Source organism: Artibeus jamaicensis, unplaced genomic scaffold (genome assembly GCF_021234435.1).
Source record: "Artibeus jamaicensis isolate MK-2021 breed Jamaican fruit bat unplaced genomic scaffold, CSHL_Jam_final scaffold_2172, whole genome shotgun sequence".
Taxonomy (NCBI): domain Eukaryota; kingdom Metazoa; phylum Chordata; class Mammalia; order Chiroptera; family Phyllostomidae; genus Artibeus; species Artibeus jamaicensis.
Window position 1 is genome coordinate 1541991 of NW_026522031.1, and position 14759 is coordinate 1556749.

At 41.4% G+C, this 14759-nt stretch overlaps 1 protein-coding gene across 1 annotated transcript in view; it reads right to left on the minus strand.

The window, feature by feature from the left end:
- PARP12 (poly(ADP-ribose) polymerase family member 12) overlaps nt 1–14759 on the minus strand; it is a 38498-nt gene that overhangs the window by 14272 nt on the left and 9467 nt on the right. The window contains exons 4-7 of the mRNA XM_037138767.2: nt 12720–12821; nt 6821–6944; nt 5638–5833; nt 859–1000 (exon numbers count right to left, since the gene is read on the minus strand). Of these exons, the coding sequence (XP_036994662.2) occupies nt 859–1000; nt 5638–5833; nt 6821–6944; nt 12720–12821 (564 nt within the window). The remainder of the gene's footprint in view (nt 1–858; nt 1001–5637; nt 5834–6820; nt 6945–12719; nt 12822–14759) is intronic.

Below are 14759 nucleotides of genomic sequence, written 5' to 3' on the forward strand. Positions count from 1 at the left end.
CCTCCACATAGAATAAAGGTCTACAAAAATAGAGAAAACAGTCAACTGTGTTTAGAAGAAAACCCACTTTAACTCCCTTTAAAAATGCTGATCCTTCAGAGGATTCAGATTTAAATGTGAATTTAAAGGCAAAAATGAATCAAACAAGGCTAGACTGATAAATACACCTAAAAACATCTAAGAGAAATTACCAAAAAAAATAAAACTTTAAAAAAAAAGTCCTCACAAAACCAGCCACTAGAAGACCTGGCCAAAAAGTGTCTAGCCTGCTTCTGTAAAGACAAAAGGGACAAGTCATTTAAGGCCCAGATTCAGGTCACTGTGAGCACACAAAACCATGCTTCCCGGCAACTTTTTATTAAGGTGAGAGTCTACCAAGCATTTAACCTGACAGCCCATCTATGTCAAAGGCACCTTTTGAAAAGATACTAACATTGCCACACCGGGAGGTATAAAGCAAAACTGCACAACAGAATCACTTTGACACCTGTCGGGGATTCAGGTTAATCCTCAGAGGGGCTTGGCCCTGGCCAACAGGACAACCTTCAGTGTGCAAAGGCAGACCCTGCTTGTACCTCTACTATTTGGGCTCCTGTCCCTTCCTTGGGGTCCTCTTCTCCTACCCCGACCCCTCCACACACCCCCTCAGGCAACTTCTCTTCGATTCTGCTGGACGGGCATTATCTGTTTATAGGTCTGGCTCCTCTTCCAGACAGGAAGCATTTCAGCAGCAGAGACCACCCTTCCTTTTCTTTTCAGGCCCTTGGGCATAAAAAGTTCCTCCACAGTTAAAGGGGGAAAGGAACAGCCAACAGATGGCCAGGCCCTGCTGGGTGAGGGCAGAGTGTCAGTAAATACCTCTGAAGTCTAACTCGTATTTGTGTTTTCCAGCCTCGAACTTGAGAATGGCTGCCTGGGTGTCAGACCCTGATGCACAGTATGCCAGGTAGGCCTTCTCCACATCGCTGCTGCTAACAGTAGTCGTGGGGTGCTCCGTGCCCTGCAAGGTGAAAAACCGGATACTTCATGAAGACAAGAACCTACAATGAGGAAGACATATACTGATGCTGTCCTTGCCCATATACTGAAGCAGACATGCCCATGGTGGTATTGGCAACACGGGGGAGGCATGAAAAGAGCAGGGATATGGCAGGAAAGGGAGGCACAGAATAGAAGCCAAGACAACTACTTCCTAAAAGCTGCCTGGGAAAATAGAAGATTGTAAATATGGGTACTGCTAACCAAGATAACCACCATGGGAGCAGTGGAGGAGAGGGCATTTGGTTACTCATAATGGATAATATACAGTATTCAAATGAAGGCAAACATTAACGATGAATTCTCAGATGCTGCTACACTGGACAGCCTAAGCAATGCTGCCTCTTCTCCATCTAGTCTTGTTCCCACCATCCTTTAATCAGAGGACAGTCCTCCTCGTTTTCTTTTTCTGATCCCTTGGAGAGCTCTTCTATTTTTTTCAGTTAACCATTTTCATCTCTCATCCTCATTCTAATTACCTACAAGACATCTAAGATTTTGAAATGGATGGAGTTTGAATTCTGGCCCTAAACCTGTTTTCTCTATAACCTTAGCAAATTATTTTAACCTCTCTAAACCTCAATAATCTCAACTCTACAATAAGAGTGATAACAGTACTGAAATCATACATCATTACATAATAGTATCACATCATCAGCAAAAGGATGGAAAATAATTAAAATAAGGCATGCAGGGCACACAGCACAGCACCCAGAACAAAAAGCAAAGGTACTGCCAAAGTGTCAGGTGGGCCCTGGCTGGTGTAGCTCAGTGGATTGAGCATGAGCCTGCAAACCAAAGGATTGCAATTCGATTCCCAGTCAGGGCACATGCCTGGGTTGCAGGCTAGTTCCCAGCAGGGGACACATGAGAAGCAACCATACACTGATATTTCTCTCCCTCTCCCTCTCTCTTTCCCTTCCCTTCTAAAGATAAATAAAATCTAAAAAATAAATAAATAAAATTAGAAAAAAAAACATTTTAAGTGTCAGGTGGGTGTCTGGATACACAAATCTGATCTCTGAAGAGGGATCTGGTCTGAAGACAGAAATATAGAGCTCACTCAAATGGGCAGTACTGTCGGAAGAGTCGATGTAATCACCAGTGCAAACACGCAATGGGGGTGTGGGCTGGACCCTGGAAATCCCAACATTCACCAAGGGGAGTAGAAAAGAAGCCCAAGGACACACAGGAGAAGCAAGAACACCAGGAGAATGAGGAAGAAGTGGGCAGCACTCTGGGCAAAGTGCCATGGGATTTGGCAGACTAAGCCCTCCGCCCCTTGTCAGTCAGTGTCTATGGTTCAGTGAGGGCTGTGCCTGGTTGGGTCCCACCGCCTGAATAGCGACCAGATGAACAGTAATGGGAATAGAAGTCAGATTCTGGCAAGTGGAAGAATAAATGGGGGTCTTTCCTTCCAAGCAGGTGGATGTGTTACTCAGGTACAAAAGGGTCAGAGTAACTGTGAAGCTCCTGGATCAAAGCAGAGATCATAGGAAAAGGGAACATGGAAAAGGCAGACTGACATGAGAAACTTGTTGAGAATAACCCAAAGAGGATTTAGGTCGGGGTGATGCACCCTGGAGCCAAACACCTCAGGAACATCAAGTTTAACGCAGGAAACTTCAGTGGTCCAACAACAGTATTTCTTTCATACACAAGATTAGGCTATGGGTTTAATCGTGTCCCCTAATCCCTAGGACCTCAAAAACATTATCTTATTTGGAAACAGGGTCATTGCAGATGTATTGGGTTGGCCAAAAAGTTTTGTTTTGTTTTTTTTTTTGCTGTAAGATGGCTCTAGTAGTGCTTAGTTGTCTTTAACTTCATTTGAAACAATTTTGCTAGATTGCATTGTGACAGCTGTCATTATCAGTGTGCATTTTTTAAAAGTATCAGAATTGGTGACTTTTTGTATAGCCATTTTAATACTGAAGACAAAAAAATGCAACATTTTCAATATATTATGCTTCATTATTTCAAGAAAGATAAAAACATAACTGAAAAGCAAAAATGAAGATTTGTGTAGTATATGGAGAAGGTGCTATGATGGATCAAACATGTCAAAAGTGGTTTGTGAAGGTTCGTATTGGAGACTTCTTAATGGATGATGCTCCACAGTAAGGCAGACCAGTTAAAGTTGACAGTGATCAAATCAAGACATTAATTGAGAACGGTCAATGTTACATCATGTGGGAGATAGCCAATCTACTCAAAATATCCAAATCAATAAAGTAACTAACTGGTAAAAATGAAAAATGTGTCTTTTATTTTATGGGAAAAAAACCATATGGACTTTTTGGCCAACCCAATAATTAGTTAAGATGTGCCCCTAATCCAGCATGACTGATGTTCTTGTAAGAGGAAGGCTGTATGAAGATCCACAGGGAGAACACTGTAAGATGACAAAGGCAGACTAGAGTGAAGCATCTACAAGCTAGGGAACACCCAAGTTTGCCGGCAGACCACCAGAAGCTAGGAAGAGGCAAGAAAGGATTCCCTACAGGTTACTGGGGGAACATGGCCTTACAGACACATTAATTTCAATTTCCAGCCTCCAGAAATGTAAGACAATAAATCACTGCTGTTCTAAGCCACCCAGTTTGTGGCACTTTGTCATGGCAGGTACAGGAAATTAATACGGTGGAAGCAACTTAGACCTGAAATTTGGGTTACATCCTGAGCTCAGGCAGAAAGAACCTAGCTTTTCGGAAAATCAAGAGAAAACTATCTTGAACTGGCAATTAACAGAAAACTAAGAAAGAAATATAAACACGGGATGACAAAGGAAGTGCATGGGAAAGGAAGAGCTTGAATGGACAGGTCATCTTATGAGGTGGTCCCACTCACAGTACAAACAGACCATGTGGCTGAACATCACCGAGTCTTCATGTGTGCATCTGTCCCCACCAGCATGTGGTGCTCAATCTTACCCATGTAGTTGTTCCCAGAGAGTCTCACTGTTCTAACAAGGTTATACACTCTGACTATACTGCATTAAGGACTAGTGGCACAGAAAAGGAGAATATCCTCAGTGTGGGCTGTCTGGAGGAGGAAGGCCCCTATTCCCCAAGAGACAGCAGGTTTAGAGCTTGTCTCCCTCAGAGGAAGACAAATCTCCAAATGAAACAAGAAAGATGATCACATTTGCTAAGTGTTTCTCACCCACAACATGTCTTTCCATCCTGTCACCAGATAAACTCAATTTCTAGATAGTGTCCTACCCAACACCCATTTCCCCTCCTCAATGCCAGACACAGCCTCTCTCCTCCCGCTACTGGCCAAACCAAGAGTAATGCTAGAGAGACTACCTGACCAAATCCACCTGGAGAAGAGGTGAGTGAAATCCTAGGACGCTTGAAAGAGGGAGACAAGTGGGGACGAGGGCGGATGTAACAGCCAATGAGAACAGACCAGTGCTTGAAGAAACGGAGGCAAAGAATGAGGCTCAAGTCGTAAGGCCACCACTGAGAATGACCACCTCCAACTGACCAACAGGCCTAAGGCAACGATATCTCTGTCCTTCAACCAGCCAACACCTATTCCCAAGAACCTGCAAGGTGCAGGCATCATGCTTGACATGGGGGCACATCAGTGACAAAAGAGAGACAAAGCTCCCTGAACTCATGAGCTCACATTACAATGTTTCAGATCATCTAAGTGAATCTGAGAATAAGAAACTAAAGCTTGAACATAGCCCCCCACAACCCCCCAAAAGTACAAATGTCCACTGGACCACACACTCCAATTTCCATTTTGCAGAAACTGTTCCTTTAAAAATGGTGACCTCCCTATACTGTGTACCTCTACAGGTGACCAGGGGACTCCCGTTAATCTGATCCATTCATGAACATCTTCAAATAAGTGACAGAAGCAGTTATTTGATCCAGATTCCAAATCAATACCTCAAATAAACCCGTTTTCTTATTCTTGCCCACCTTCTATAAAGTTGCTGCTACAGCCCTGGCTGGCATAGCTCAGTGGATTGAGCCTGCAAATCAGAGGGTCACTGGTTCGATTCCCAGTCTAGGGCACATGCCTAGATTGCAGGACAGGTCCTTAGTGTGGGGCATGTGAGAGGCAACCACACATTGATGTTTCTATCCCTCTCTTTTTCCTTCCCTTCCCTTCTCTCTAAAAATAAATAAAAAAATTTTTAAATAAAAAATAAAGCTGCTGCTACAGATAAGGTGGAAAGCCAGTTTTGAAAAGCCTTAAACTTCATCTGCAATCTTAAAACAAGCACTCCTGCACACACAGGCACCTGCTCCAGAGTAACCTGCTCCACAGTAAGAGAAGTACCTTCCTACCCCCATTTAACAAAACCAATGAAGAAACCTGAGATTTCACTACAACTTTTAGTCATTCTGATCTCATGAGCCAACAGACATTGAATTGTTCAAAGATGAAACCTCAGAAAAATAAACTCCAAATTAGCTAGTTTTGCCACAATTCTCTCCAAAGCAGGTGACTGAGGGTCTCTGGAGATCTTTGGCTCTTTCACAGATCCCCCAGAACAATCCTGGTGCCCATGTTTGGAAGGGCTCCTCCATATGGATCCTGAGGAGGAAACACTTGCTCTCTTTCCATCACACTTACTTGTTTTCCATACTGCTGCCAAAACCCAAAGTCATCAATCCAGTACCAAATCCACTCAGTGGTGAGGATGAAGTGTGGAGGTTTGGTGACTGAGGAGGCCGTGGAGAGGCGGCGGGCCCGAGTAATGCCGAACTTCATCAACTTAAAATTCAGATACTCAGTGGGAAAGTTACTGCCCAAATCAGTACACAGGACCCTGCAAAAAAGCATGAGAAATACACTTAAAATTCCACCAGCCAAATGAACATAGGCCTCTTACCTTCCACCCATCTCTTCCAGATGCACGGCTGGTAGATGTGAATAACATGACATGTACATTAAAAAAATGTTTCCAAGGAGGGAGAGAGGACTGCTTTTTAAAATCCATTTTGCTATGCAAAAATAATAAAATCAAAGTAATACGGAAAAATCATTATCATGACATTCCTTTCACTACATAGAAAATGCTGATTAAAAAAATTTAATATACTGCTGGGTTGGCAAAAAAAGAGAAATCCATGCACCAGAATAGTAATACCTGATGTATGCTGAGAGTTTACTGCGTAAGTGCAGCCCTGCTGACACTGGGATTTTAACTTCTAGTCTCCAGAACCATGACAGAATAAATTCCTGTTGCTCACCAAGTTGGTGGTAAACTGTTATGGCAGTCCAAGAAAACTATTATACCTGCATTTAGACCTATAGCTAACTTCTAAATTGAAGCAATAAAAGATAGAAAACAATGGAATAATCTTTAAAGAGCTGAAAGAAAACCCAATAAAACTATCTTTCAAGAACGAGAATAAAGATACTTTCAGACAAACACATTTGTCACTAAATTCATAGTAAGGCAACTCCACAGGCAAATGATTACCTCTCACTTTTCTGAACTAATCAGTGAAGATACATATACATGATCAGTCCCAACAGCAAATAATTCAGAACTCACTTCTTACCATCACATCTTTCCCTCACAACTTCTCCCTGAAAGGAAAAGAAAGTGGGGGAACAGAGGCACCAAATCTCCAGTATGAAGACCAACTTCCAATTCCTAGCCTAGAGCTTTCCACACCCCCACCAGGCTGCTTACTTACTAAGTGTGCAAGTGTGTGAAAGCCACCAACACTAAACTGTGCTGTCTAAACTTCCCACACTACACACAAAAGCCCAGGCACAAAGCAGACACAAATGATATATTTCCTACCTCTCTTTATTGGGATTGCTATATGCCTCTTCAATAAGCTCCATTTTGTCCAAATCCTTCCACCTGCCTCCATCCAAGAATTGCCATCGATACGGCAAATGGAAATGAACTTTACAGCACTTATCTGAAATAAAAATACAAAGAAGACATTTTTGGCAATAGCATGACCTAGTCCCATGGGTCTCAATGAGTGTGGTGCTGCATGCTGACCTGGGAATGTTGTGAAAATTTGTGAAGGAGTCTTTTAGTACAATCATATCTAAGCATTTAGAAATTAAAATATGTATTTTATTGTATACATTTCACTTCTATGTCTCCCTTTTCAGTAGGACATTACACTGATTTTTCAAATGATGTATGTTAGCAGGTTCCATTATCCATGTATTCATCTCATGAGAGTAAAGAAGCTGATCGTGAAAAGGTTAAAGGCTCCATCCCTGCAGGTGGCAGTATGACTATGCATCACTGCTACTCATCTGGCAGGTGGACAGGTAGCGATCACACCAGAAACAGAGCCAGCTTTCTCTCTTTCATCCCAACCCTGGATATATTTGACAGCAAGTGAGTCAGCAGCATGGTTCCAGCACACATTGATCTCTCTGGCTGCTAACGTAACTCAACCTCTCGTCAACATGCCCTCCCACCCCTGAAAATCTTTATACACGACACTGCTCTTTCCCTGCAGGTGTACACATACTGAATGGCCCAGGTCTATGGGTTTCGCCGACTGCTCCCCCTACACCTTCCCTGTGTTCTCCAGGGCCCTGCTTGCTCCTACCACTTCATGGTTCATACAGAAACCTCAACAAGAATGCCACCCACACCCTCTCTCTACCTTTCTATATGCTCTAGGATGTTGTGGTACATCCATACAGAAGAATGTTAAGAGTAAAGAGAGAAAGGAAAGAAAAGCAATGGAAGCCCTGTGCACTCTGCTATGGACCTGCCTCCAAGTTATACGCTATTAGGTAGCAAGACACCTAACAAGATACAGAATGTCGCTTTTGCAGTGAAAAAAGGACAATATTTTGAGTAAATACAAATCTATGCACATATTAGTCCTTGCAGGGGATAACTGGGTGGCCAGAACAGAGTTATAAGGAAAGATTTCTGCTGTTTTTTGCATCTTCTGAATTTTGAACCAAAGCATGTATTATGTACTCCAGGAAATTAAACTTCTAGTTAAGTGATAAAAAAGACCTAACAGTGTGTGTAGTGCACCTGTGGATGAAGAAAACAAGCTATGTATATACACATGTGCGTCATATTTAAAATCTTTATGAAAGTATTGTTAAAAGAAGTGGTAATAACGACTTTACAGAGAAGATCTAGGTACTGGGGGAAAGAGATGTGAGGGAGACATTTCTTAATGACTGTCCTTCGAACATTTTTAATTCATTTCTCAAAATAACAATGAAGCTTGGCTAATTTGACACTTGAATTTAAATCAGTTGGAAATAATTTAAATTCTCTAAAATTTTAAGCACTCTTTCAAGTCTCAATACTACTCTTTCCCAGAGATTCTGTGGTGGTGGTAGAAGGACCATGGAGGAAGGTGAGAAAGGCCAAGCCTGGGGCCAGGCCAACCAGGCGGGAGAGAGCACCTAGCTGAGAGGACAGAGACCAAGAAAAGAGACCCCAACCAAAAGACTCTCCTCCGAGTTCAGCAAGGCTGAATATAGCCACACTGGGGACTCAGGACATCCTGCCTTGTTCAGAGTTAGAGCCTCTTGAACTCCTAAGGGTGTGTGTAAGAGTGACAAGGAAGGGCTCAGCCTGTATAGATGAGGTCATAACTGTTGTCCAGAGGTTACAATCAAATAAAATTTCCTGTTTTCTTCTCAGGGGCAGTAAAGGAAATGATCCTCGATAATGATCCTTGCTCAGTCACCACCTCTACACACCCCAGCACAGGTGAATCCTAGATGTCCTGAAGAAAGGCTCTTCCCTTACGAAGGAACCTTCAGGGAAAGCACACCACCCACTGCCTCCCAAGATGATGCTTCACTGAGGAGGACATGGGGACCAAGGGAAGGCATTGTGGTCCAACAGCAAGTTCAAGCCTTTCGGTTCTTAATCTGAGCTGAGTGTGGAGCCATGGCTGCTCACAAGCCACAAGGCACCAGGAAAGGAGGCTGCGCGCAGGGCACCACAACCACAGTGGCTGGCAAGAGCTGAGTCCCTGCTCAATGATGGAGGCATGAAGCCCCTTCTCTGCCACACCTGCCCTGGTCCTCCTGTCCCCTTTCTCAGTTTCCCTCCCTTCTGCAAATATTCCCCACCTCACTGTGGCATTCCAGAGTCTAGGCTTTCTAGAAGGTGAGCCACGGAAATGAAATCAATTCAGCCAAGTAACCATATCTACATTCCCTTTCTCCCTACGGCCCTTGAAATGACAGGCCACAAAGAAAATAAATCCAAAAGCACTAGAAAACAAGAAACTGTCCCATAAAAAGACTGGATTTCAAAGAATCAAACTGATAGAGGAAAAGGAGAGAGAAAAGCACATGCAAAGTATGAGGAAGAGAGCTACTGCAGAAGTGGAAAGGGCTTAGGGGTTTCCAAACTCAAAGTTCAATGTAACAAGAAGCACGGAAGACATCCAGGCCATCGCCGTGGGATTAACTGGGACCCACTAGAGCAGGCACTCCCTCAGCGCCTTGCTTGTGCTCAGCAACCTTGCTATTTGTCCCATGGAACACGTGAGTATAGATACAAGGGCTGCAGAGAGAGCCATCCAAGTCCCCAGTCCTACGGTACACCCTAGCAGCCCACTCACCAAGCAAGATGCGCTGCCTCCTCCCCATTAAGCCTGGCATCAGAAGCAGCACCCAGTACAGGCACAGAGATTCTAAGTACCAACATGAGCAGAAAACTGAGTCACCCATCACCCTAACCAGGTGGCTCTGTAGGTTGGAGTGTCTTCCCATACACCAAAAGGTCGGGGGTCTGATCTCTGGTCAGGGAACGTAGCTAGGTCACAGGTTTGATACCTGGTCAAGGCATGAGGGAGAGTCAAGCAATCTATGTTTCTCTCTCACACTGATGATTCTCGCCCCTCCCCTTCCTCTCTCCAAAATCAATAAATATATCTTCAGGTGAGAATTAAAAAAAAAAAAAAGGTCACCCATGATAGAAGGAAAAATTACATACGGGCAGCTAACAAAAAATATCTAATAAATATCTAATAAAACATCTAGTAATAATTATTAGAGAAAACTGATCAAGAATAACAGACCTAAATATAAAAGCTGAACCTATGTAACTTCTTAAAAACAAAAAAGGCCCTGGCTGGTGTGGCTCAGTGGATTGAGTGCCAGCCTGAGAACCAAAAGGTTGCTGGTTCAATTCCCAATCAGGGCACATGCCTGGGTTGCAGGCCAGCTCCTCAGTGAGGGGCGCTCAAGAGGCAACCGCACACTAATGTTTCTTTCCCTCTCTTTCTCCCTCCCTTCCCCTCTCTCTAAAAAATAAATAAATAAAATATTTTTTAAAAAATAGGAGAAACACTTTCTGTGGGCTTGAAATAGGCAAAAATCTTAAGGTACAAAAAACACAAACCATTAAAAAATATTAAAATGGTTAAAAATACTAAAGTTTATATTTTTCAAAAAACACAATAAAGAAAATGAACATGAAGGACAGACTGAAGGGATACATTCTCAATACCTTTATCTGACAATAACCATATAAATACTCAACTCTTACAAGTCAATAATGAGATTAAACCCTCCAAAATGGAGAAAATCATATAAACCACAAAAGTTACAAAACACCACATACTGTATGATTTCATTTATATAAAACATCCAGGCAAATTCATACAAATATAATGTAAATCTATAGTTGCCAGGAGCTGGAAGGGAGGGAAGAAAGGGAGTGACTGCTAACGGTTACAGGGTTTCTTCAGAGGTAATGAGACATTTTAATATTGACTGTGATAATGGTTGTACAACTTTTGACTATACTAAAAACTATTAAATAGGTGAATTGTATTGGTATGTGAATTATACTCAATATTTCAATAAAACTATTATATAAAAACAAGATTTAGAGATTCTTAACAGAAGACACATAAATAGCCAATAAGCACATGAAAATAAATGTTAAATATCATAATCATCAGGGAAATGAAAATTAAAACTACACTGAGCTATTACTACTCATTTATTAAAATGGCTAAAATTTAAATGGCTGACAATACCAAGTGTTGACAAGGATGCAGAACAACTAGAATGCTCATACATTGCTGGTGGGGAGATCAAATAATATATCTACTTTGCAAGACAGTTTGGCAGTGTTTTATTAAGTTAAACACACATTTCTCACATGATCCAGTAATTCCACTTCCAGGTCTTTACCAAAGAAAGCAGAAACATATATCCACACAAAAACTTGTATATGAAAATATATAAAAACTTTACTTGTCAAAAGCCAAAAACTGAAAACAACCCAAATGTTCATCAATATCTGAAAGGATAAACAAATTGCAGTCAATCCATGCAATGAAATACCACTCAACAATAAAAGAAATGAACTATGAATATTCCAGCATGACCAAACCTCAAAAAAAAATGCTAAGTGACAGAAGATAGTATAGGAGAATACATGCTATATGTAGAATTATATGAAATTCTAGAAAAGGCAAATCTAACCTACCACAACAAAAAGTAGATCAGGAATTTCCTGGGGTCAGTAAACTCGGGGGCTAGAATTAACTGTAAAGGGGCATAAAGGAATGGTTCCATACCTAGACTACAGTGATGGCTACATAGGTGTACTTATCTACCCAAACTCAAGAGTGTACACATAAAATGGATATATTTTATTGTGTGTGCAAATTAGACCTCAGTGTTGACTTTTAAACATACATATATATGTATATATGGCACATACTCCTTGACTTGGCATTCTAGTTCCAGGAATCTATCTGTGGTAATGCACACGTGTACTCAGACGTTCAATGGAACATCAGTCTAATCGAATACCACACAATTGTTTTTAAAAACAAGGTGAAATTACACATACTAATTAACATGGAAAAAACCTTCAAGACACAATGTTAAATGAAGGAAGCCCATTAAATAACACGTGTCACATGTTCCCTTCTGTTGAAAAATATGCAAATAAGTATCATGACCACACAGCATGTGTTTACCTTTGGGGAAGGCTGAAGGAGGACTTCAGACTTTACTCTGTTTTATTAGACTCTTTTACAAAGTCAAAGTATTCATGAACTGCTTGGGTAGTTTATAAAGACCAAAAATGAAACAGGAAGTTGTGGTAGCTGTTTTTTAAGAGAAGTCACAGATTTTGAGAAGGAATCATTCTTCAGTCAAAGCCAAGGACAGAAGTAAAAATAAAACAAAGGTTTAGTAAAAATATAAACACACACACAGAGACAAGAATTGCTACTTCTGATAAAACAGGGACTGTAAAGAGCAAACCTCAACTTAAACAATTACTTGTCCCCTAAGTGTGAATATGGTATCTCCTGCTCAGGAAGGGCCCTCCCAGTTTCTAAGGCATCTCTAAGTATACCACCACCCCTTTTAAAGGACACTTATCTTTGTTCCCACTAAACTGGGAATCTGTGTCTCATGAATACCTGTAACCTCATGCTAAGCTAAGGATTCACTCGCTATATAAACCAAACAGTTAAAGCCCCTAAAATTCATCTACAGTTTGATTTTTAGAAACTCAAATAATTCCTTCCATCCCCAACTCCCCAAAACTGCTTCAGAACTGGTTTGGCCAAATGCCATACCAGCTCATGATTAAGAAGGCCTACCTTCTCTGGATGAGAAGAGAACTTTATGGGTGGCCTCAGGGCAGAGCTCCAGGAGTGAGAAGCAGTTATTCCACCTACACGTGGATCAAGGAGTTTCCTGTGACTTACCTTGAAAGCCGCAACTTTTCCAGATATGAAACAAGCAGATCTGATCATTCTCTTCTTGGTTAGTAATGGCTGAGGACACAGAACCTGAACTGTCTCTTCTCTCTATAAAGAAACACCACAAACATGTATCAGCTTCCATGGAAGCTTCATTTATGGGGTTGGAGTAGTTCAAGGCACAAAGAAGAGAAATTCCTCCTCCTGTAAAGAGGATTCACTCATCTCTTTACACAAGAAAAGTAGGCAAGCAACCCACAAAATCCTTTAATGCTTGGGATGAAAGACTCACACATATAGGCAGGCCCTCTGTTTTTTTAGGAGCCAGGAAGCCCAAGGCCAAATGTAAGATGCCATGGGAGCTCTTTTCTCAGCTCTGGCTGTGCACTCAATTCACTAGGAGACCTGTTTAAAAACAGACATGCCCAGCTCTGCCCCAGATTGACTCAATCAAAACCTCCAGAGGTAGAACCTGGGGAAAACTACTATCACAAACATTGAAATAAGCTTAAGAGTTCACCTGCATCTAAGGCAGTGATGACATCAGACAGCAAGTGGAAGGCTGTATTTTATAAACTGCATTTAATTCTAATAGCAAATACTTCTTAATGAACTATCAGAATCAGGTACAAATACCAAGGAAAAAGCAATAAATAAAAAGCTCACTTCTTAAAATAAAATGCCAATTCATTTTAGGTTAATTATAATAATCTTAATATAAGAAGGGCATGTGATTTCAAAGCTTACTAGTACCACTACAATGAACCTTTACCTAATAGTTACACTTAATACTCCCCAGTTACCACAATTTAAGCAAGCATATAGCAAACCCTCTCTGCTTAGCATCACCTGTCATTTTGTTATTTGTCTTCCCTTTTCTTTTCATGGGCCTGTCAGAAATCGACAGGTTGGGCCTCAAATCTTATACCTGTGGGGTCCTGGAAGTCACCTTCCTCTGTCCCCAACCCTTGCTAACAAGGCCATAATCCAACTGAACTCTTTGAGATCTACTTAAAGCAAAACCTAACCACTTCTAGGCTTCCTAGTATTCAAAGAAACGAGCCAAAATTAATCAAAGAAAATGTAAAATAAAAAAACATGTATCAAGAATAATTGTTAAATATAAAAATCAAGTTAGATTAGTGTGATTAGTTTCTCTGCAGGAAGTGCCGACACCCAATATTTTACAATAGGAGTCTATTAAAAATTGAACATCACTACAGCTAATAAGTGGGTCTGACCATGCATCCCTCAGAGGAGTATGTCTCATAGTCACCAAGACCTAACCAGGGCCCAGGACGGTGACTAGCGCACAGCATGCACTGAAATTTGTTGAATGAAACAATGAGGAACCAGAATGACCACCCAACAGCCAATGATGTGAAATGCGAGGGGCACCAATGTATCATAGCCTCTGTTATGTCATTTCCCACACAACAGGGACTCAAGAAATACTTACAGAAGCCATCTCTGCTCAGATTTCCCTCATGTGCCTGTCACTAAGCCTGACATTATTTAAAAATATATAATAATTTTTTTCAACATGCTCACTCTTTCAACAAATGCCTAAGTGTCTACTGTGAACTGGGCACTGCCCAGGTGCCAGAGATGAGCAGTGAACAAGGCAATTTTACAATAACTAAAAAAAAAATTCCATTTATTTATATCAAGAAGAGGGCCAACATTAAACTATGCTTTGTTCACTCATTTAAAATCAAAATAGAATGTAATGCAAAGGACACCCCTAGAGTTGTGAAGCAGGACATTCTTAACTTTGGGGTCCTACGTTGAAAGGCAAGCTCTCCGGGGGCAGAGAGATGACTACACAGAGTTGCAGTCTCCTGTCTCAGTGCAGATCAGACCCAATGGGAACTATTCCCTGTCGATACCAACTGGCATTTTTCTAGATTGTCTTGCTTGTTTACGGCCATTTCAACTCATCTTCACAACCCCCACTAGCTAGAAAGGGATACTAACAGCATTTTACTAAACAAAGCACAGACTTATCCAAAGTCACACATTCCATTTAATAGCCAGCTGGAATCC